This window comes from Suhomyces tanzawaensis, assembly GCF_001661415.1.
Source record: "Suhomyces tanzawaensis NRRL Y-17324 unplaced genomic scaffold CANTAscaffold_1, whole genome shotgun sequence".
NCBI lineage: Eukaryota > Fungi > Ascomycota > Pichiomycetes > Serinales > Debaryomycetaceae > Suhomyces > Suhomyces tanzawaensis.
In genome coordinates, this window is record NW_017963636.1 from 1,439,492 (window position 1) to 1,462,004 (window position 22,513).

The following is a 22,513-nucleotide window of genomic DNA, read 5'->3' on the forward strand; positions in this document are numbered from 1 at the left end:
GTGGCCCCAGCATTGCAAGCAGTATGATATGTGTCCAGCGGATCCATGTGCGTTTGCTTTCGAGGTCTCTGGTGCGGTTTGCCCGAGGCTCGGAGATAGGCAATGAAAGGATCAAGAATCCCTCTACCAACAAGGCCACAACCAGACAACAGCGCATCGATGCCATCAACATGAGGACACAGTCCAAGTTGTTCAAGGTAGACAATGAGTTTGCTATTTTTGATCATTCGGTACAAAAGGTGCTTGATTTGGGATGTGTTCCCGGCAATTGGATGGCGTACTCTAAGTTTCGGTTGTGCCAGTTGCATAATTTACAAGAGGAAAACTTCAATGAAAAATGCCACATTCTAGGGTTCGACTTGTTATTTGGTACCCCGCCTCCAGGTGTGTCCTTAATCCAAGGTAACATCTTTTCGAAGATGGCTCACGAAAACATATTGACACACTTCAAAGAAATAGCATTGAGAGACTTGGATCGAAACACCAAGATAGAAGAAACAGACTTTAATGACCTGTACTATTACAAAGAGCAGCACGAGACTGCACTAGAGCAAGAAATAGACCGTTTGGCCAAAAATATGGGAAGACTCTCCGTGGTAGATATTCCTGCTGAAGTTGTGCACCAGGGAAAATTGAAAAGGAACCAATTGTTACAATCCATAGAATATAGACCAGACTTGATTCTTTCGGATCTCGGAAAGCCCTTCATGCAGCAAGATGGGTTCTTCAACCAAACCAACAGTCGCCCTTATCAGAGATACCATTTGAATGATTCACTCAATCGCCCAACCCATGAGCCTTTGAAGTCATCCATTGACTTGGCTGATGCTTCTTTATTCTTATGCGGTAACGTTTTGAAACCAAAAGGCACCATGGTGTTAAGATTAGCAAGGGTAAGTCCATCCGATCCTGAACTTTCGTTATTGCATTCTCGTCTCGAATCTGTGTTTGGAACCGTAACGAAATGGAGCAACGAAACTAAAATTAAAGATAACGTTGATGAAGACGAAATATTCTTCATATGTAAAGACAAACGCAAAGACAGCGAATTTGACTTGAAGAAAATGTTCTACCTTTAATGCATCACTGCACCATGTCAAAGCCTAGGCGTCATAGACTTCAGCTGCAACCATTCAATATCGCACAATATCATTACGGCTGGACCGGAATACGACTAATAAATGAACAATGTTTATGAACATAAGGAACTATAAAAACCTAACTTTTCGTATAAATCGCTGGAATGTAGATGAAATCTTCAAGATCGCTCATCGTATAATTCTCCAGACTTTTGTAATTCTATTTGGCTCCTTAATTAATTTTCAGCTTCTTCCTCCGCTGCTGCTTCTTCGAATTTTTCTTCCTCTTCTTCTTCCTCTTCCTCCTCAGGCTGTTCGACGACTCCGTTGGCTTCGCTTTCAACAACACCATTAGCTCCGTTTTCGTCTGCGAGCTCAATAAGAGGAGCAGCAGCTGCGTCTTCTTGAACATTCAAGCTGGAAACGTCTTCAATCAACCTTTCGATGATCTTGTCCTTATTCTTCTTTTCCAATTTCTGTTTCCATTCAGCAATGGCCTTCTCAACCTTGTCCTTACCCAAAGAGTAGTTGACTGCAAATATAGAAGCTTCGGTGTATCTTTCACTCTTGATCAACAACTCTAAGCATCTGTCCTTATTACCAGCTAACCACAAAGCTTGGAATGCTAAGTTATATTTACCGTTGGATTCACTTTCATCTGCCAATCTGGTAAGCCCTTCCTTGTTGTTTGAAGATGATAAGAGTAACAATAAAGATGAGTAGTCACTGGCCAACCAGAAACAATCTTCAGCTAATTTTATTTGCCATTTAGTCAAAGCCAAGTCACCCAACTTCTTCCATCTGGATGCATTAGACAATGTAGTCGATGGGTTTTCTTTTTGATTGGTAGACAACAACTCGTATGCTTGTGATAAGTTATTGGTTGAAAGGGAAATTTGGAACTTACTGTCGAAATCCTGAGATAACGAATATGATAAAGACAAGTATCCCAACTTTTCGAAGAATCTTGATAATTGGTTAGACTCAGTCTTAGAGAAACCATTGAAAATAGAAACATATTCTTCGGATAAGTTTTCGAAGCTGATGCTAGATAAGTCGGGTACTTCTTCCTCAGTTTCTTCGTCTTGTATAGTCTTAGAAGCAAATTGTTCTAAGTCACCACGCATGACTAAAGTTTGTAATTCCAATACTTCAGAATTAACAAACCAGGAAATAACATTGAATGATTTGTCAATTAAGTACAACTTACCTTCTTGTGCCTTGTAACCGATAATGTAGTACTTGTGATCAAAGTGGCCCAAATTTATCACTTCACCACCAACAAAGTAGTTCAATCTGTTTGTACTTGAAGTTGTGTAAACGAAGACATCACCAATGAATTTACCTGATAAGATGGATTCAGAAGTTGGCAAGGTATACAAGACATCGAAAGTGGATTCTGCTCCTTCTTCGGGGTCCAATTCGTCTGCAGCCAAGGCTTCTTCAAATACTTGATGGTTGTAACTCAAAAAGTAGACTTCATCGTTCTTCTTTGAGGCACCGGGAGCGTTATTCTCGCCAACACTGGTTGAAGTAACAATAGCAACCAATTCACCGTTGTCAGACCAAACGACATCCAAAATATCTTCATCTATGTCAACTCTTCTCACCAACTTACCATGTTCCCAATCGTAGAATGATATACATCCTTCAGACTTAACACCTAACAAGTATCCAGTAAAGATCTTTTCAGCCTGGTAAATTAATTCAAGAGTGGTATGTTCCTGGAAGTTTTTGAAAATCTTAACAGACAACTGGGATTCTCTGATGGCATAAGAACAGGTGTTTGAAACATCATGAGAATTCCAACTGAAATCGAGAGCATTACCGTAAGCTTTAGATCTCCATGCCAATGAGGTGTAAACAATATACTCCCCATCACCACAAACAGCAGCATAACGACCGTTTGGTGAGTGTGCCAAAGATTGCGGGTATATTTCAATAGAGCCCAATTCTCTTTGTTGTAAAGATAATGATTCACCATCTTTCAAACCCTCAGTGGAATTGGGTTTAAGAATAGATTGGAACACTTCGGTGTTCTTGGCATAGATAAGCTTGTTATTAGAATCCATGGAGAACAAAGGTTCTTCGTTACCTAACTTGATGATAACAAAACCGGAATCGAAACCAGCGGCCACAAGGTTGGACTTTGGTAACATACTGATACACCAAGCTCTCTCAAGACTGTAGTTGATGGACTTTTCCAATTTGAAAGTGTTGGAGTTCCAGAATCTGATGGTACCATCCTCAGAACCAGAGACGATCAAAGGAAGCTCAGGATGGAAAATGGCGAAGGAAACATTGGACAAGTGACCTTCTAATGTAGCCACGCAGGACTTGGTTTGGTAATCCCAGATTTTGATGGTCTTGTCGTCGGACGTTGTTATCAAGTATGGCTTGTCGGCCTGTGGGTAGTAATCAACGTAGTTGACACCCTTCGTTTCGTGGGCAACGAGGGTGAAGTTTGGCTGAGAGGAGCCCAAGGACCAGATCTTGACGGTTCTATCCAAACAAGCAGATGCAAAGGTGTTTGGATCCTTTGGGTTGAAGTTGACACTCATGACATAGTGCTGATGGCCTTCAAACACCTGTTCCAACTTCCAGTTGTTGTCCCAATTCCACAACTTGATGGTCAAGTCATCAGAACAAGTTAAGATGTAGGGCTTGGATGGATGGACCGAGATCCCTCTGATGTAATCTGGATGAGCTTCGAATTGGGTGATCTTTTCTCCGGTGTTGTAGTTGTAGACTCTGATCTGGAAATCATCAGAGCCAACCACAATCCAATTCTTACGAGCAATGAATTTTCCGGTTCTTACTGGCAACTCAGTGACCTGGATAGACTTGACAAGCGAGTTGGTGGCATAAGACCAGATTTCAATCTTACCATTATACAACGTGGTCAAGATCCATGGCTCGGTAGGGTGGAAGTCAATGCCCTTGACCCTGTCTGAACGGGTCGAAAACTGTTTTACCACGTCCAATTTCATTAGGGGAGTTGGTGGTGGTGGTGGTGGTGGGCGACGAATGTTGTGAAGTTGACACGCTCACGGATGAAAATTGGGCGGGGCACGCCTGATCCACTGCCAGGTGGGATCCCGATCCAGCGAGATTGGTGAGGAGGAATTGGCTGTGGGAAAAACAGGTCTAAAACTGTAGGACGCGAAGTAGGCTATCGGGAGTGGTGTTGTAGGTAATATTTTGGATGGGTAGTTTTTTTGGGGGGATTTTCTTCTTGAAATTTTATGTGGTGCAATTATTGGTAGAGTTTGAAAGGTTGGAGAACGCTGTGGCCTGCTAGAAGGGTCCTGCAAATTGTAGTTGGGTGGAATTGAAAGATTTTTGCTTCCAGTTGCCTCATTCAAGAGAGTGGTAATTAATCTGACTCTGAAATCAATAAATCTTGATGGTGAGAACACTACGAAGCAGGTTGCAGACCTATTTGAAGGTTATTCTAAGCTCTGGTTCAACCTGACCATTGCGAAAATTGTATCTGGAATCGTAGAGGGTGCTTTTTACTTATCTACAGCATTTCTATCTATCCTAACACAAAAATTCGACAAAAGGCAATGAATTAATGTATTACTGGCTGTATTGGCTCGCCTGAGCGGTCTAACTAATGTACCTGCTCTACGCGTGGTCTCTTGTCCTCTCTATAAGTCTTCTCCAAGGTCTCTAATGCCCCAATGTACTTCATCCACTGGACATCGAAGGTCTTGTTGGAGAATTTCTCCAACACCAACAGGGCCCCATTAGATCTCATTTCCGCCAATATGTCCTCCGATATCAACTCTCTATTTGTAATGAATAACCTGGTGAGCAAGTTGGAAAAACTTGGGAATTCAAGTTTCTTGTCTTGATATTCGAAAACGAGATTCTCATCCTCTGCAACCTGGATCGATGGGTCGAAATCAGGGTCCAATTCACTCTTGAAGAAAAATCCGGTATCATTATACCAGTCCTGTTCTTGCTTATCTTTGGCCCAGGGAGTGACGATATCCAAGTATGGACCAGCCGAAGCGTGACAAAGCGGGATCACTCTTCCCAAGTACTCAACAACACCAATTCCAAAATGCTCGTTCCACATACCGTTTAGTCCAAACTTGGCCTTGGCTAACCATTCCACCACTTCATCGTACGAGCAATCCACTACGAACTCAACGTACTCGGTCAATTCTAACTCGGCCACTCTGTTCTTGACACTAACAAGAGTAGCAGTATCGTCTGAAGTACGGCAACTGCCTAAGAAAACTATGGTAGGGAGCTCTTTGATTGGGCTCTTGGATTGTTTAAACTTGGACAAGAATTGGTGGTATTCATTGAGGATCAACAAATGGCGTTTCTCGGGTCTAAATTGAGCAATGTACAACAACTTGTTTTCTTTGGGGGCATTCGGGGCAGAAAGAGGAAGGTTTTCCGTACCACAAGGAGGGTAGAGGATTTCCATCTTATTTCCTATTCCTCTATTGAGCACAAAGATGCTCTCGAGATGGTTGTAAGTCCAGGTTCCGTTGGTTAACACGATGTCTACCAAGGACCCTAAGTAGGTGTAGAAATAGTACAACGCTGACCAATATATGAGCTTGGCTGCGTCCTTGACGTCACCTACGGATCTGGCTCCAATGATGTCTTTGAGATGCTTGAATTTCAATTTGTTGAACATATCATTTTGGATGATGGGATAGTGGACATACGCCAAGATCGGCACCTTGAGGATCCACAGTGCAGGGATGTACGAACCAGGCAAGCCAATGGTATCGATCCACACGTCGGGAGATAACTCGAACATGGCCTCCAAGGCCAAGAGAGCAGCGCCCCATAACTGGCCTACCATGGTGAGACGTTTCCAGTACTGGCCGTCGATAAGATGTCCAAAACGCCTCAAGTAGACGAAGAGCACCCTCCGGGAGTCAAGGTCGGTGATTTGGAACTTTTCTTCTGCCTTCTTCAAGATATCCAATGGCTCGGCGTCTGTATTGGTGGTGTAGATGACAGCAATGTTCTTCTGATCAGCGACCAATGTGGCCTTGACTGCCTGCCACAACACCCGCTCGCCACCACCTCCGTTGTTGGCGTAGGGATGGAAGAACCCGTAGAGAATCCGACGGTTGGGATCATTAACGTCTCGGCGACGCATTTCGGTGAGGAAGTCCTCATTGTAGTCGCTGGGGCAGACCTTGAGCTTGTTGTTGACGTAGTTGGTGTAGAACGAAGGCTGCGAGCTGGCTAGCACGAGACGTCTTCTGTAGCTGGATCTCTTGTGTCCTACTTGGAGGTAGATGGGCTTGGAGTATTCAATGACCGTTTTGATCTTGTCTTGCCAATTTGTGGGAGGAACAATGAGATAATTGGGGAGCACCGACGTGAGCACCTTGTAGGCGAAGTACACGAGGGCCAATGACCCGAAGAGAAGATACATGGTGAAGAAAGTGTCGCGTGGAACGATAAGAAATGGAGGGAGATAAAGTAGTGGTGACACGTGACTACAGAAGGTCAGAAGACAGGGTTAGCTGACTAGGACTGCTTCTCAGTTGGCTTAGTGACGAGTGATGGCCAGCTAAGGATGGAAGAGTCAAGAAGTAGGAGGTATGGGAATAGTGAAAAAAATACAGTGGTTTTTGAGAGCCAGAATGGGGTTCCGCAGCTAGTAAAGGCTTTATTTAAATTTTCAGCATTATTTAATTAGTAGCCGTTGGGGTATGGTGATGAAATAGGGATACTCACGAGTCTGTACTGGCATCATTATTTGTAGGAGGTTCAATTTAGCTTGTTCATATAGTTTTTTGATCTCTTACTGCGGAGTCTTCTCAGGCAAATTATTTAGGTCATTGTGTATTCGTGTATCAGCATGGTTGAGGTTTGTAGAAAATAGTGTTTCTAGTGTTTTTCATTAAAAGGTTTAAATGTGCAAAAGTGCATCGCCTTCATTCTATCAAATAATGCTTATTTGTATCTAGGCAAATTGCATAAGTATGTAATTATGTCTGAATTCAACAGTTAAAGATCAGTCCAAACCACTGAAGAATTAACAGCTGATACACTATAATTTGCACGGTAAACCAACATCTTTGAGTCCTCGTAAATAATTAATCAAACACTGCAATTGTACCGCTGCCACCCTCCAGGAATTATGGTCTATTCAGTTGTGGAAACACCAGTTCTGCCCGAAGCCCATAATCACCACAGACCTCGCCTTGTGGCCCAGAAGTTTTGCTATTATTATTATTACTATTTAATTCATTACTAATTAACACTTTTATAGGATTGGCAGTGCATTTTCTGAATGTAACTGATTTCCAACAACTACTGATTCGTTTCAAACATTTTCGACCAGTTTTCAGAGTAAAGTAGAGTTCACTCTAGCCATCTTGTGCCGGTGCACAAGTCAACCCCCTGGGGCATTTTTCTGAAAGAATTCGGAAACTCCCCCACCAATGCTCGTAATGAATTCTCGCAATTGGCTATTGTGAGACATCTTCCCGGCCCCTTCCACCGCAGGTCTGGATATGGCCTTATCTACCAGCTATCCCTGCGCGCAACGCCCCAAACCAGAATTTTCCTGCCCCCACGAGGCCAATGGGACATGCCATGGGAGGACTGAAAGACGGAGGAACACCCGGAGTGACGCCCCCACGGGCGTGTGTCATCCTTCTGCCATTTCCTGATGACACATTGCAGATCCACTATTGTCGTCTCTGCTTCTGGCGCATCTCCGATATGCCCTTGCCGCACGTGAGGTTCTCTGCTAGGAGCAGCCCCTGCGAAGCCTGCTTCCCAATCGGGGTAAATTGAATTACGCGTACTTCAACAACTCTTCTCCAACTACACAACCCCAGTAGGCTTGCTATCGTCTGGATATATTACTGGACCAGTCCGTGCGTTTTCTGCCCAGCACTAGCCGCCATTTCTAGCACGTTTTCTTCCCTGCCAAATCCGCCATTTCCACCACCCTGCCAACGATCGCCCCAGTGTCGTATCCCCCAGGCCCCTCTACCTCCCGGCCCAACATGAGCAGAGAATCCGTATCCACCACCATCACCCAGGCTCCAGAAGACTTCAACAGCGTCGGAGCTCCCGTCAAGCTCAAGACCCCGTTGAAGAAGGAGGAGTTGGAGAAAATCGCCAAGCAGCTCAAAAAGAAGTTGTCCAAGGCCTCCATCACCGCCAAACAGTCGTTTTCGCCCGGCAAAATGGTCGCTTCTAGTGTGGCGTTGCCCAAGTCGAGTCCCTTGAAGAGCTATGCCCTCAAGAAGCTGTTGGGGTCCTCGCCCATAGGCGCAGGCCTCTTGTCGTCGTCCCCCAATAACTTGTACTCGCCCAACGGCAAGTCCCCAACACACATCCGCACCCCAGCCGCAATCTACCTCTCGTCCTCGCCGTTGAAGAACATCGCTGCAGATGACACCGAGGAAGAAACCATGGACTCCCCCACCAAAAGGAGGAAGTCGTCTCCGTTGAAGGAAAAGGCACCCCAGATGATTCTCGAAGAAATCTCCAGGCCCAACACGCCATCAAAGCAGTTTCCAGCGGCTTTGAAGCCTTCGTTGGAGTTGACAGCATCCAAATCAGAAAACAAGCACAAAGAATCGCCCCAGCAAACCACCCCCACCCTTCTTAAGCGCGAGTTGAGCGTGAACACCACGCCCAACGTACTTCTCAAGACCCCCACCCAACCCAGACCGTCCGCCAACGACAGCGGTGCTTACAATGATGAGGAAGGTGCCGATTTGCTCATGTACTTGGCAACTTCACCTTCCCCAGCAAAGCCATTCTTTTCAAATACTCCCAGAGCCATCAACATCCACCACCCGATCAACTCCTCCGCTCCAACTTCCGCGGGCTCCTTTCCCATTTCGCATAAACCCACTGCCTCTACCGGCTCTACTGGGTCCTTCATTGCACCTCCTCCAGTGACCCCAAAGAGACACGGGAACACCTCCACCAGAACCCCGCAGAATAGACTCACTCCCTCGATGAACTTGTTCAGTAACTTGATCAATGGCAACCTGGGTTTGCCTTCTTCTGGTTTAACTCTTACCCCTACTGGATTCAATATGAATGATTATGTAAATTTCTTCACTCCATCCCCTGGAGGTGCCAACATCCACAGTGCCCAAAACAAGAACTTGTTGCGAACTCCTGATTTCAACAACTTGATCAACAACGCCAATTCGGCGTCGGCAAACTCAGAAAATGTTGCCAATGGGTTACTTGGAAAACCCAAGGTGGATGGCAAAATACTCAATTTTAATAAGGTCCTTTTCGGAAATGGCCCAGGATCTGAGACTCCAAAAGAGTAATTACTAATGGTCTTCAGTTCTTGGGTGTATTTCTAATGTTTTGTTCCTGTATTATATTAATAAATTAATGTCTAGAATACTTGTAAGAATAATTTTATGGTAGTTTTCATCCCAGTCACACCAACCATGTCTGGTACCCGTTTTGGGTGGCTGAATTGATATTTAACTTTGAATGAAACTTCCAATTCCCCAAATTTTTACAATTTTCTGAAATTATTCACAATAACGAACTACTAATTTGCACCCACTTTCTCAACTTAAGATTGTATCATAAACATCTGAAAACAAGATAAAGTTTGTAGATCTCGCCAACTAAGACAGCGGGCTCGGCTTCTGACTCAAGGAATCTACATGCAACCACAGTCACTCCAACTATGAGCACGTTATTGTGAATATTGCACCCAATATCACACTTTTTCCTGTTGATGACAATTGGGCGGAATACTAGCTATTAGAATAGCCCAAGATCTCAAAGGTTACTTCACGTCAACTACTCTTGATTCCCTAAGCCTTTAATCGTCCCTCAAAAGGTTGCCACAACATTTATACTATGGGCAATGTTGCCACAATACATTTCAGGGCTTCTCAATGGTTCCATCTAGCATTCGGGAGATTCCAGAGAAGAAACGCCGAGACCCATCGTATCCACCTAGACAAGTATCCCAAACCCGAGCTTTATCTCCCAGAGTGGCAAAAAATCTCTTGGTTATTCCAATTTACCTCTACCATCCACCTGGTAGCACCTCGAACCCATTGGTCATTATGCCCCTGTTCTCCGAAACTCTTCCTCTAGATCGATGACCTCACCAGCTGTAACACAGTTGGATCTCTTGCGGGGGATCATTTCGCCATTCTCCTCCTCCCATCCTACCTATGCCAATCACCATCTACCATTAGCACCATTGCTAATTCGCACCAGGCTCCATCGGACTTTTGGTCCCCGCCATTCGAGGCTTACCAGCTCAGTACTGGCCCAGTTCAGCTCTCAGCAGCCTCCTCAGACGTACCGACGGTACGTGTTCGTCCATTCTTCCTGCCGTCACCAGCCTCGCCAGCTTCTTCAGCCAAAGCCCCTAACGTCCTGTTCTCTCCCTACGCCTACCCCTACTTTTTTCTCGCTGCGGTGTAAAAAATTTACATCCCTATACCATGTCTCTAGAACAGGCCCCAGAAGTGCCCAGCGTCAGCGACCTCAAGCTCACAGAGCCTGTAGAGGCCGAGAAGCCAGTGGAAGCCACTGGCGAAGCAGACTCCGCCGATGCCGACAAAAAGAAGAAAAAGAAGAACAAGAAGAAAAAGAAGCTCACCAGCATAGACTCGCTGTACCCAGATGGCGTGTTCCCAGAAGGTGAATGGCAAGAGTACCCTCTCGAGATCAACAGCCACAGAGTGACCTCGGAAGAGTTGCGGTACTTGGACCGCCAGCAGAACAACAAGTGGGAGGATTTCCGTAAGGGAGCCGAGATCCACCGTAGAGTGAGAAGAAAGGCCCAGTCATCCATCCAACCAGGAATGGCCATGACTGACATCGCCAACATCATCGAGGACTCGGTGCGTGCCTACGCTGCTGCGGACCACACCTTGAAGGCGGGAATTGGCTTTCCTACGGGGTTGTCGCTCAACCACGTAGCCGCCCACTACACCCCCAACGCTGGCGACAAGCTTAGCTTGGGTAAGGACGACATCATGAAGGTGGACATTGGTGTTCACGTCAACGGACGCATCTGTGACTCTGCTTTCACCATGACTTTCAACGACACTGGCAAGTACGACGCCATCATGGAGGCAGTCCGTGAGGCCACCAACACCGGGGTCAGGGAGGCCGGGATTGACGTGAGATTGAACGACATCGGTGCAGCCGTGCAGGAGGTGATGGAGTCGTACGAAATGGAGGAAAACGGCAAGGTGTTGCCCATCAAATGCATCAAGAACTTGAACGGACACAACATCGGTGACTTCATCATCCACTCGGGCAAGACGGTGCCCATTGTGGCCAACGGCGACATGACCAAGATGGAGGAGGGCGAGACCTTTGCCATTGAGACGTTTGGCTCTACCGGAAATGGGTACGTGCTTCCCGAGGGCGAGTGTTCCCACTACGCGTTGAACCAGAACATCAGCGACCTCCGTCCTCCCACCGAACGGGCCCTGCAGTTGTTGGCCAACATCCAGCAGCACTTTGGCACCTTGCCATGGTGTCGTCGGTACTTGGAACGTACTGGAGAGGACAAGTACTTGTTGGCGTTGAACCAGTTGGTGCGGACGGGGATTGTTGAAGACTACCCTCCTATTGCCGACATCAAGGGCAGTTACACGGCCCAGTTCGAGCACACCATCTTGTTGCATCCACACAAGAAGGAGGTGGTGACCCGTGGAGACGACTACTAGTGAGTTAGCAAGCACAGGGAAAGTCTGGCTGATAGGAGAATGATCTAGGAGGACGATGACTCGTTCATAGGAGCATTATCGGCTGTTGGTGATGAATAGGTATGAATCGACCTGTTGCAATGGTTAAATACCATGTAAAAATCAGGTCCAATCACTAGTGTAGGAATATGAGTTGACTAGTAAGTAATGAATAGGAGCCTGAATCGACTAGTATAGCATGACGTTATTCGATTCGTTACATGCCACTTTGTCTTCAATTCTTGTTCGAGCATCGCCTCGAAATCATCTGTAATACAGCCCAGCCGTAGCCCCGTAGCCGTTCCAATCAACCCCACCACCCGTCTGTGGGCCTCTTGTGGCATACTCATGTCCGATCATGTGACCGGAAAACATCCCAACAAGACGGGTGCCATGCCGGGCGCGGTGTGGGGCCCGTACGTCACTACTGCCGGATCTGGCATTACCATCTTCGCTGCACATGATAGCAAGGGAGGGGTTCTTGTGCCTGCCTGTGCTGCACCGGATGTTCGCCAGCATGACCGAGCATGGCTTGTCAGATCTAGCCATGTGATCAGCACCCCCACCGGAACTCGTCCAGACCCAGCCACTGATGCCGCCAGCTAAATCTGGCAGTTGCACCCTCAGCAACCACCTCATTCTGTCCCTAAACTCCCTAGCCTCCCTAGCCTCCCTAGCCTCGCTGGCCATCCTCTCTAACCCACGCCCACTCCGTCACTAGCCTCGCTGGCCCCACCCCGCCGTTAGGCGACTCCGCCAGAGTAAAGGCGACCTTATCGCGTATTTGCTCCTGCACACCGCCAACCCCCCGTTATAGGAAAAATTTTCAGGGAACAACATTTATAACCGGCAGTGTTTCTCACCACAACATTTACACACAAACCAGGCGACCGCAAGCTCTCCACTGAAATCCATTCCCGTTAATTGGCCCCAGGTGAATTGACTAATTGACTGATTGATTGATCCCTCCTCGTCCGCCGTCCTCCCGATTGATTGCCGTCGTGTTTGTTAAAGCCACCGTGTTATAGATCAGTGCCAAAAATTCAGAATGGAAGTCTCCCCCAGCACATTGGAGTTCAGAGGTATGTAGCATCGCCACCAGAACCAGGACCCAGTACTAACATCCAGGAACCTTCACCAAGCAAACCACCGAATACTTGAAGTTGACCAACACGGCCAAGTCGCCACTTGCTTTCAAAGTCAAGACCACCGCGCCCAAGCTCTACAGTGTCAGACCCAACGCCAGTATCGTCCAACCTGGCGAATCAATCGATATCTCCATCAACTTACAGGGCTTCTCCCAACCCTTGCCTAAGGACTACAAGTGCAAGGACAAGTTCTTGTTGGTGTCGTTGCCATGTCCCGAGTTATCGGACGTGTCCAAGGTCGGCGAGGTCTGGAGTGAGTTGGAGGCCAAGTACAAGCCCCAGGTGGTCTCCAAGAAGTTGAGAGTCAACTACGTCATCACCGACTCCGACGACTCCAGCGCCTCCCACACCACCAACGGTAACGGCCTTTCCGAAGGCGACATCACTCACATCAACCAAACCGTGATAAATGACGCTTCTACCGCTCAAGCCACCCCTATCAAGCAATCCAACGGCATTGCCGCCAGTGGTGCTTCCAGATTGAGACAGGAAGACTACGACACCACCCATGACAGAACCATCCAAGGTATCGACGCCACTCCTCGCGCTGTCCCACCATCCCCACCAACTGCCCAAGCCCCACCAGTCCCACAAGTGCACCAAGCTCCAGCCCACACCGAAAAATTCGACGAAAAGGCTCCAGTTCACACCACTACCACCACCTCCTCCTCGCAAGTGGCTGCTTCCGAGCCAGCCAACACCATCTCAATCCAATTGGCCGCGGTCTTGGTCATTCTCGCTTTCCTCCTTGGTTGGTTGATCTTCTAATTGCTGATTTCATCCTATGCGGGCCCGTTTCCTCCATTATGAATCTCTCCTCGATAGCCATGTATCATTAGACGCAACCAATCCAATCGATGACCTTACGCGACCTTGTTGTCTTTATTTCTCTGATTGTTTTGTTAGTCCGAATATTCGTATACTTTGTCCTCCGTAGTGAGCTAGCGACCACAGATACAAGAGGTGTCTGGTTGCTGAACAGTTGCACAGTACTTTGAAATTTACTGAACAGTTCTACATAGTACTCTGGAAAATTCGATAACTGAACATCTCTTTAATTGTACACGACAATTGGTTCAATAAGTGAACAGTACTACACAATACTATGAACTACGTATGATACTTGATTTATTTTCCTTGGAACGGTATTGAGCATTAGTAGATTGGTAACGTATTTTCAGGAACTGTTAATAACCAGCAAAAATTCATGGAACTCCACTATTAGCGAGTTGTGCTTTCTGTAGCTGTAAGAAAATAGTCAAGATAGAGTTTTAAGCCCCTCCTACTTTATCAGGATTTCACTACTGTTCAATCTTGGTACCAGTGAAATTATGGACTAGTAGCACAATTAAGTAAGAACATGAAGGACATAATTATTTTCATCTATATTTTAGTGCTTAGTTTTGCATTTAATAGCTTGCCAAAATTCAGAATATGCTGGCTAGACTAATGATGGTTCTGGTTATTGCAAAAGTTATACACGGGTAGTTTATACGTTCAATTTGAAGGATCTTTTTCTACTCAAGACCCTGGAATTACTATAACTGAACAGTTCATAATTGTATACGAAAATCGGTTCGATAACTGACTGTAGTTAACTGCAGATTACTCTGGAATTCGAATATTCTTTCGTCTTTCTAATCCACCACAGTAGCACACTAATCGCATCACGTGCGCGCACCTCTGTGTTTTCAGCCAAGACGGGAATACCAATACCGGTCAGCACAGGCACACCACAAACACCTCCAAGCCCTCCACGCCCTCCACGCCCCACCGTCTTCTCACCGTCGCGTCTCAGCTTCTCACAATGGGTACAGCTACTATAAAATCGGGGTCCATCAACCTCCTCAACACCATCATTGGCGCAGGAATTCTTGCCATGCCATTTGGGCTCAAGAGCAACGGGTTGCTTTTGGGATGCTTGTTGATCGTCTGGTCGTCGTTGACGTCCTCATTCGGGTTGTATTTGCAGAACAAAGTGGCCAAGTACACCCAGCAGCAAGGAGCCATTTCGTACTTCAGTTTGGCTCAGATAACCTACCCCCACTTGTCGGTGGTTTTCGACTCGGCCATTTCCATCAAGTGCTTTGGTGTAGGGGTCAGCTACTTGGTGGTGATCGGTGACTTGATGCCCAAGATCATGGAGAGCTTGCACGTCGCGGAAGAGTCGTTGTTGATGCACCGCAACTTCTGGATCACTCTCTTCATGGCCGTCATCGTGGTTCCGTTGTCGTACTTGAAGAAATTGGACTCCTTGAAATACACCTCGGTTGTGGCGTTGTTCTCGGTAGTGTATTTGATCTGCTTGGTCATCGAGCACTATGCCGTCAACGACATCCCTATTGAGAACAAGACCATCACCTGGTTTGGTCCCGTGTCCTTGAAGTCCACCCTCAGCTCGTTCCCCATCTTCGTGTTTGCCTACACCTGCCACCAAAACATGTTTGCCATTATCAATGAGTTGAAGCCGCTGGACAAACACGGCTCCACCACCAGACAGTCCAATTTGATTATCAGAAACGCCATCACCACCGCAGCTGCTTCGTACTTGATCGTGGGTATAATCGGATACTTGAGTTTTGGAGACTCGGTCAATGGTAATATCATCACCATGTATCCAAGAGACTCGATCCTGTCTCTTATTGGCCGTCTTTGCATCGTTATCATGGTCAGTTTGTCTTTCCCATTGCAATGTCACCCATGCCGTGGCTCCATCAACCACGTTCTTCACTTCCTCACTGTAGGTATCACGTCCTCCAAGACTAGATCTACCCACCAGGCCCAAGGCTACACGTCATTACAGTCAGACATCGAGTCTTTGAACTCAATCACCAGCGAGTCTATCCAGGACGAATCTTTTATCTCCACAACCCCAGTGGAAGGTGCCCAGGATACCGATGGCCACTCACCTATTATTGTCCCTTTGACCACCAAGAGGTTCTACGTCATCACCACCATCATTGTTACCTTGTCCTACTTGGTGGCTATTACCGTCACATCTTTGGAACATGTGTTGGCTTTTGTTGGATCCACTGGGTCCACCTCCATTTCGTTTATTCTTCCAGGTTTATTTGGCTACTTATTGATTAAGCCAATAAACGGCGCCACAGAATTGAATAGATTGGAGCTTTGTTGCAAGTATGGAGGCTTGGCTTTGGCTATCTGGGGTGTTATTGTCATGATTGTATGTTTAGGTGCTACAATCTTCTTGGGTGCAACTCATTAATCGTCATTCCAAGTACAAACTTGCGGGCAACTTAATAGTTCATACAATACTATATTACATAATATACACTAAAATACATACTTGATTGTATTTGAAAATCTTCAAATAGATTCAAATTTCTGATCATCAAAACTCATGCGTTCGATGACTGTTTGTTCAATCAAGCTGGCATAGCCAAGTTCTTGCAAAATATCCTCTTTCATAATTGCAGCGTCAACAGCATTCCTGTTCCTGATTATATGGCCCTCGACTTTTGCCTGCTGCCAATAATCGGTCAACTGCGCCCAATCAATGGTAAACTTGAGACGAAGCTTGTAGTCTCTCAAAGTATTATAATAAGTCAATTGGAATGCCAACTCTTGGCCTGACACAATAGGTTCGATCGGGTATTTGAGACTTAACTTGTACACATCAATATCAAGCTCTTTGAATGAATTCCATGATTTCACAAATGATTTGAAGTTTTGCACATTCAGGAAATTAGACGGAACTACTTTTTGATTAACAAAAGATTCAAAAAGCCAATCAATATGAAGGTTTAAGTCCTTGAAGGGTTTAAAACTAATGCTCTGTTCAACCTTTGAACGTTTTTGGAATTTCAACCATGCAGAACTATCAAACAAGAAATGCAAAGAGTCCGAGGCAGGGTGAAAGTGAAGTCTGGATACATGTTGCAAGATCTTGAACTTCAAATTCAATACCTTAACTTCTTCAAGCTCGTATTTTCTGTTGTTGTTTACAATCGATTCCTCTGCTAGTATTTCACTTGCTAAAGTCTTTCTTATTCTGTCGTTCTCTGAAATCCTAGTTTCAAGATCATTTAAACTCTGAGTTTTCAACTTGATATCCTTTTGTAGCTGGATTAGCTCAGTAGACGACTTTGCCAAATTGCTTTTCAATTCCTGAAGCTTCTGGATATCCAACACATTCAACTGTCCTTTGAGTCTCACTAAGCTTTTTAGTTTGTCTTTTGATGAAGCATAGACCTTCAAGGCCTTATTGTATATTTCATCCACGCGTGTGATGTCCTGAGTGAAATTAACCTTGTCCTCTAGAAGTGCATTATACTTGGTCTCAAGTTCTTGGATCAAATTCACAGTTAACTGTTTTCTCCATGCATACCATGTGACCTTTGACTGATGCCGAGTAAAATCTTTGATAAGCTGCAACTTGACGTTCATACCAGCTCTTTCTTGAAAGTTGTATGAGTAGTACTCCCGAAACAAAGCTGGGTTATTGGATTCTATCATAGCATTATACTCCGAGAATACCTTTTTCCCTTCTTGGATATTCTTGCTCAATTCCTCGCAGCTGAATTGGTATAGAGCAAGAAGTTCCAACTTTGAATATGCCCGCATGTAATCAGAGAGTTTGGAATCCTCTTCATCGATGCTATTTGTGGTGATACTTATTCTCTTCGTTAAGTAAACATCAATATCTAAGTCATCGTAAAATTTGATCCCAATATCTTGCATAAATTGATTCAAAGTCACTGGGACGTAATTATCATCTTCGTATTCCTCATCTTCTTGAGAATTTTCAATTGCATCCGCATCAGTTAAAGGAACTTTTGTTGTGGTAGTTATCAACCTTTGTTGGATACTTTCAGTGGAAATATTTGCTTCATTTTGATCAGGCTCATCAATTTTTGGTTTTGATAAGACTTGATTCTCTTGAGTGAGTTGCATTGGTTGCGACCCATAGTCACTAGATTGTGATGAAGGAGATTGGATGTTCTTTGAAGGATCTTTCTCCTCTGGTTCATGAAGTCCATCAGAAGTCACGGAGGACGTATGCAGTTTAATAGGCGAGGCTTCAACAATTGCCACATTTTCCTGGTCGCTACGTTCAGGTGAAGTGGCTGTGTTGGGTTCAAAAACCTGTTCTTTGGAACCTTTGCCTTCATTCTCAGTTATGTTTGATTCATCGGTTTCCTTCATGGTATCCTTATGTACAAGTGTCTCGTTGGGTATTATTGTAGAGGCGACTTGTGTAAGGTCCATAGCAGGTTCAGCAGAGTCTTGGGGTACCAATATGGTACCAGCTACTTGTGTAAACTCCATAGTTTGTTCTTCATCCTCTAGGTCAGGATGGGATTCTGGCGGTATAATTTTCTTTGGGGACTCCAAGGAGTTGGCGAGCTTCAACGATTCCAACTTAGAGTTCAATTCTTGGTTGTTTGATGTGCTGGTATTAGGGTCGTCTTGTGGGGAATGAACATTATTTTCGATCTTTGAAGAGGATTCAGTTGACAATTCTTGTGGTTCTGCTACTGGATCCGCCCCAGGGATTATGGGGGTATTTGAAGGTTGTGTGGTTTCTATCTGGGTAGTGGTTGATTTTGTAACCGACCAAATATTGGTGATATCCATCGTGACTTCGTCAGGAAAAGTCATGGGAACATTGGTGATGTCCATGGTGATTTCTTGGGCATCATCGGTGTTTTTAAGCTCCAATGGGATGGCTGGATCGACTCTTTGGGTACCCGTCAATTCCATATCGCTTTCTTCATCTGCATCTTCATCTGAGCTGGACAGACCCGGTTCTGTGGTGGCTACTGGCTGTGGACCTGGCGACAGGAGGGTATTGACACTTATCTGACCTGTTAATTCCATTGTTAATTCCTCGTTGTCCACACTTTCCAGATGCAATGATGGCCAGGCGGTGGGCACTGCAGGGTGATCCAAACTAGCGGTGAATTGCCCGGTTAATTCCATGGTTTGTTCCTCTTCTGGCACACTTTCAGCACCTGGCACCGATGTAGCTCCTTCTGGGTGTTCATCTTCAGATTCAGGTCCGTTGTGGTACTGGCGTAATGAATCCACCACCAAATCAGCCTCATTCTCGAGCTTGCTGAAGCTGTCATCTTCCTCGAGGTCCGAGCTGTCCTGGAGGAGCTCCAAACCGTCATCTGCTGGCAAAACGCCCTCTTCGGCCTCACTGCTCGAGTAGTCCTGACTGCTGGGAGGCTCTGCAATGGTCTTGCGTCGTTTGGGGTCGGAGTAGGGTACGAAATCAAACTTGTGGAGAGTCACCTCGGGGGCAAACGAGACCCGTCGTTTGTTGGCGGGAATGGGGAGCGTGTTGTCCTTGAGGATGCTCTTGGAGGGGTTCCTTGCTTTGTCTGCCATGGCTGCCGCCAGCGGGTCCTCGTTTTCTTTATCGTTCATAGGAAGAGATGTGTTGTGTTTACATGCGACGCGTTTCGGGTGGATTCTGTGATAGCCGCGGCAGATCAGGGAATAGTTAGGAGGTGGTGGTAGAGGGCAGAAGAGGTCAGAAGAGAGAAGAGGAGAGCAGCGCTCAAGGGTTGTGGTGGAGTGTTAGCTCTAAGTAGTATAGGTGTGCTTGGTGCTCTATTACGGGACGCTCTGCTAATAGTAGTCTTTATTCGCTCTTAGTTAACAGCCCAATGAAGAAAGTATGTGTTCGTATTAACAACTATCATTGAACGTATACTATTCTCTGGGCAGTGGTGGGGGGAAGGGAGAACCTCCAGTGCCCCAGCCGTTTTGGAACTTCGCTGTTGGTGGTGTGGCACGTAGTGCTGTGTTAGCAACAAAAGTGTTGATGGGTTTCGCAGCCGTGATGGACAAAGGGAAGTAAAGTCAGTATTTAACCAGCTGGAAACCGTCAGATGTGTCTACACACGGAAGCTGCCAGAATTGCAAGACTGGGAGTAATCGGGAATGCCTGAGCCACCAGGTGTAGCCAGTGAGCGGAAGTCAGACAAGCCGTAATCTGGTTTACTGCTTTACTATCAGGCTGGGGCCAAACTCACCAAATGGCTCCTAGCAGCAAGTGGTGACCTTCTACAAACAAGAATATATTCGTTCACTGAAGCTACCTGTGGGGTTCAGACTTGATGCTACCCTCAGGTCACTAACTCTATGCTACTTCTCTCCTCTCTCATGCTCAAAAGTGTTTCGTCCTCGATATCAAACTGGTTGGGGTTGTATGTTGTCAGATCGCTGATGGACTCGAACCGCAGCTGGATCAAGTTGGCGAGAACAAACCGGTCCACCAACCCGATCATAACGTGTCCGCTGCTCAGGCTGCTATCCATGATAATAAGATAGTTGAGGTGGAGCTTCTCAAACGCCTCCAAAATGAACACCACCGGGGTCAATTCATTGGACTTGATCAACAGAGTTTCGGTGGAAAGATTGACCTGCACGATCTTGCCGAGAGACTGCTCGTAGTGTAACTGCTGCGAGAGCACCGACTTAGGCAAGTTTTCGATCTGAAAGCTGACAATAGCATCAGAGCGTTCCACCGAGGCCAACTTGGTATAAAGATCCTGTTTTCTCACGTACCCTAACGACACAGGATTGGAGTGGTTCAAGATCACCGGGTATCCCTCGTGTGTGTCGTCGTTAATGAAGCTGTACAAGCTGTCTATAGTGTGTGGGACCTCAGGCACAAGCGAGATACACTTGACCTCTGCCACCGGTACCATGATGGATTTTACCTGGACATTGGGGAGCCGGCTCTTGAGAGTCGAAGTCAACCCCGTGAAATTCACCAACCCGTCTCCCTTGCCCTCATTGGGGCTCCCCCCGTCACACAGTCTATTGAAATGGGTCTTGAGCCAGGTATCATAAATGTTTTCGTTGCTCAACCAGTCATTGACGAACTTCAGGATGACTACTGACAACATGATGGGAAGTACGTACGTGATAGCACCAGTGAGCTCGAACAAAATCACCACCACCGACATCGTGAATTTGGTGATCCCCGCCATGAAGGCACCAGCTCCAATCACAGCGTATGATGAAGGTGAAACGATACACGATTTTTCTGTGCAGCTGGCCAAGGAGTCCCACGAGAAAAGTGTCTGAATCGACTGGGAAATTATCCCCACAAGTCGTCCTGAAGTTGCACCTAGAACCAAAGACGGCATTAAAATACCCCCTGGCAATTCAACCCCGAACGTGTAGGCCGACAAAAAGAACCCCTGGATGATAATATACCCCAATTTTAATGCGGTAATTCCGTTGGAAGGCAGGCACATGAAGTTAGACGAATTGGAGTCTAGTGTTTCTTTTGGACAATCAGTGAAAAGGATCTTTAAGTATGCGTTGAGAGGAAGTTTCGCAATCTCGATTGGAAAGTTCAAAACACTGGTGATGAGCACCAATAGAAACATCTCCAAATAAGTACCGTACTCTTCAGATACCTTGAGTAATTGGCATAGCTTGCTCTGAATGTTTCTTCTGAAAGTCAATCGTGAAAAGAAAGAATTGAATCTAATGAAAAGGTGGCCGTATAATCCACCCATAATGCCTAGGAATATGAACGGAATCATTTCCACGAATAGCCAACTGAAATTACCGAAATTGACCTGGAACAAATCCTTTTCATCGAAATGAGTACCGTTGGTGAACGCCTTAAATCCATTCACTACCACAACTGCTACCGTGGAAGAAATAAACGAATTCCACATGATTCGGGTAGGCATGAAAAAACTGGGAAGCCCTTCTAACACGAATAGCACTCCCCCAATGGGTGCATTGAAGGCAACTGAAATTCCGGTGGCGGTGGCCGCACTAAGCAATTCCCTTCTAACGGCTTCATTGGAGTATTTGGTGTCCACAATTAATGCGTACAAGCAATTGAGAAGACAGCAGGAGACATGCACTAAGGGGCCCTCTTTTCCCAACCACAATCCCGAGCTGACCACCAAGATCAATCCGGCAATCTTATAGAGCAATGTTCTTACGCCCAAGTAGTCAGCGAGTCTATAGTTGAGGCCGGAAATAATGAGTTTGATTTCGGGAATCCCGGACTGCTTGATGAGGGGGACTTTCTTGACGGTTATAAATGACACTACTGCCACCCATATCAAGGCAAAGATCAAATAGATAGGGAAGTTGATGAACACATTGGAGATCACTCCGTTGGCATCGAAGAGGAGCCGCGACCAGTCGTACCAATCCTCTACGGGACAGCTCAGGTACGGGTCGAGCAAGGACCATTTGTCGATCTTGCTTAGACAAACGCCCTTCTTGAGATCGTTCAACCACACGGAGGCTAGATCGATGAAGGTAGTGATGTACCCCAAACAGAGCGACAGCACGATGAGGGTGAGCCATTTGCGGGTCTGGAAGTCGGACGTGGTCGGCAACACCAACGACTCTCTGCACCAGTCAATGTAGGTGTTGTCTTCGTAGAGATGGACCGGAGCATATGTCGGCAGTTTGGAGGCACCAGGGGAGTATTTTAGCGTGGGGAGGTCATCGTCGATAGCAAAAGATACCTCGGCAGACATCTTGTGTGGATCTCCTCGGAATGAGAAGGCGACCTGTGAGTAGTGGCTGGGATAGTGCTGGATCCAGTTGTGGGTGCAAGCTA

General features: G+C 46.1%; 10 protein-coding genes across 10 annotated transcripts; 5 read left to right on the top strand and 5 right to left on the bottom strand.

Annotated features, from left to right (window-relative positions):
- Positions 1–23: 23 nt before the first annotated feature.
- Positions 24–1,079, top strand: CANTADRAFT_44377 (uncharacterized protein; the record flags this gene model as incomplete). The annotated part of the gene is made up of 1 exon (XM_020209101.1): positions 24–1,079. One exon carries the CDS (start codon positions 24–26, stop codon positions 1,077–1,079), a length of 1,056 nt encoding a protein of 351 aa, XP_020067064.1.
- A 236-nt stretch (positions 1,080–1,315) lies between these two features.
- On the bottom strand, positions 1,316–4,069 carry SEC27 (coatomer subunit beta'; the record flags this gene model as incomplete). The annotated part of the gene is made up of 1 exon (XM_020209302.1): positions 1,316–4,069. The coding sequence occupies one exon, from the start codon at positions 4,067–4,069 to the stop codon at positions 1,316–1,318; it is 2,754 nt and encodes a 917-aa protein (XP_020067065.1).
- A 626-nt stretch (positions 4,070–4,695) lies between these two features.
- On the bottom strand, positions 4,696–6,498 carry ALG11 (alpha-1,2-mannosyltransferase; the record flags this gene model as incomplete). The annotated part of the gene is made up of 1 exon (XM_020211393.1): positions 4,696–6,498. The coding sequence occupies one exon, from the start codon at positions 6,496–6,498 to the stop codon at positions 4,696–4,698; it is 1,803 nt and encodes a 600-aa protein (XP_020067066.1).
- A 1,588-nt stretch (positions 6,499–8,086) lies between these two features.
- Positions 8,087–9,379, top strand: CANTADRAFT_3999 (uncharacterized protein; the record flags this gene model as incomplete). The annotated part of the gene is made up of 1 exon (XM_020208822.1): positions 8,087–9,379. The coding sequence occupies one exon, from the start codon at positions 8,087–8,089 to the stop codon at positions 9,377–9,379; it is 1,293 nt and encodes a 430-aa protein (XP_020067067.1).
- Positions 9,380–10,528: 1,149 nt separating this feature from the next.
- Positions 10,529–11,767, top strand: CANTADRAFT_45895 (methionine aminopeptidase; the record flags this gene model as incomplete). The annotated part of the gene is made up of 1 exon (XM_020209259.1): positions 10,529–11,767. The coding sequence occupies one exon, from the start codon at positions 10,529–10,531 to the stop codon at positions 11,765–11,767; it is 1,239 nt and encodes a 412-aa protein (XP_020067068.1).
- Positions 11,768–12,049: 282 nt separating this feature from the next.
- On the bottom strand, positions 12,050–12,475 carry CANTADRAFT_19550 (uncharacterized protein; the record flags this gene model as incomplete). The annotated part of the gene is made up of 1 exon (XM_020206460.1): positions 12,050–12,475. The coding sequence occupies one exon, from the start codon at positions 12,473–12,475 to the stop codon at positions 12,050–12,052; it is 426 nt and encodes a 141-aa protein (XP_020067069.1).
- A 310-nt stretch (positions 12,476–12,785) lies between these two features.
- Positions 12,786–14,036, top strand: CANTADRAFT_24674 (phosphatidylinositol-binding protein). Its single transcript, XM_020207183.1, has 2 exons — positions 12,786–12,867; positions 12,914–14,036. Exons 1-2 carry the CDS (start codon positions 12,834–12,836, stop codon positions 13,699–13,701), a joined length of 822 nt encoding a protein of 273 aa, XP_020067070.1. The 5' UTR covers positions 12,786–12,833; the 3' UTR covers positions 13,702–14,036.
- Positions 14,037–14,740: 704 nt separating this feature from the next.
- On the top strand, positions 14,741–16,159 carry CANTADRAFT_45965 (aspartate/glutamate transporter; the record flags this gene model as incomplete). Its single annotated transcript, XM_020209270.1, has 1 exon — positions 14,741–16,159. The coding sequence occupies one exon, from the start codon at positions 14,741–14,743 to the stop codon at positions 16,157–16,159; it is 1,419 nt and encodes a 472-aa protein (XP_020067071.1).
- Positions 16,160–16,209: 50 nt separating this feature from the next.
- CANTADRAFT_130399 (uncharacterized protein) lies at positions 16,210–19,681 on the bottom strand. Its single transcript, XM_020206241.1, has one exon. The coding sequence runs from the start codon at positions 19,327–19,329 to the stop codon at positions 16,261–16,263; it is 3,069 nt and encodes a 1,022-aa protein (XP_020067072.1). The 5' UTR covers positions 19,330–19,681; the 3' UTR covers positions 16,210–16,260.
- A 352-nt stretch (positions 19,682–20,033) lies between these two features.
- On the bottom strand, positions 20,034–22,430 carry CANTADRAFT_43466 (uncharacterized protein; the record flags this gene model as incomplete). Its single annotated transcript, XM_020208962.1, has 1 exon — positions 20,034–22,430. The coding sequence occupies one exon, from the start codon at positions 22,428–22,430 to the stop codon at positions 20,034–20,036; it is 2,397 nt and encodes a 798-aa protein (XP_020067073.1).
- Between the last annotated feature and the right edge of the window lie 83 nt (positions 22,431–22,513).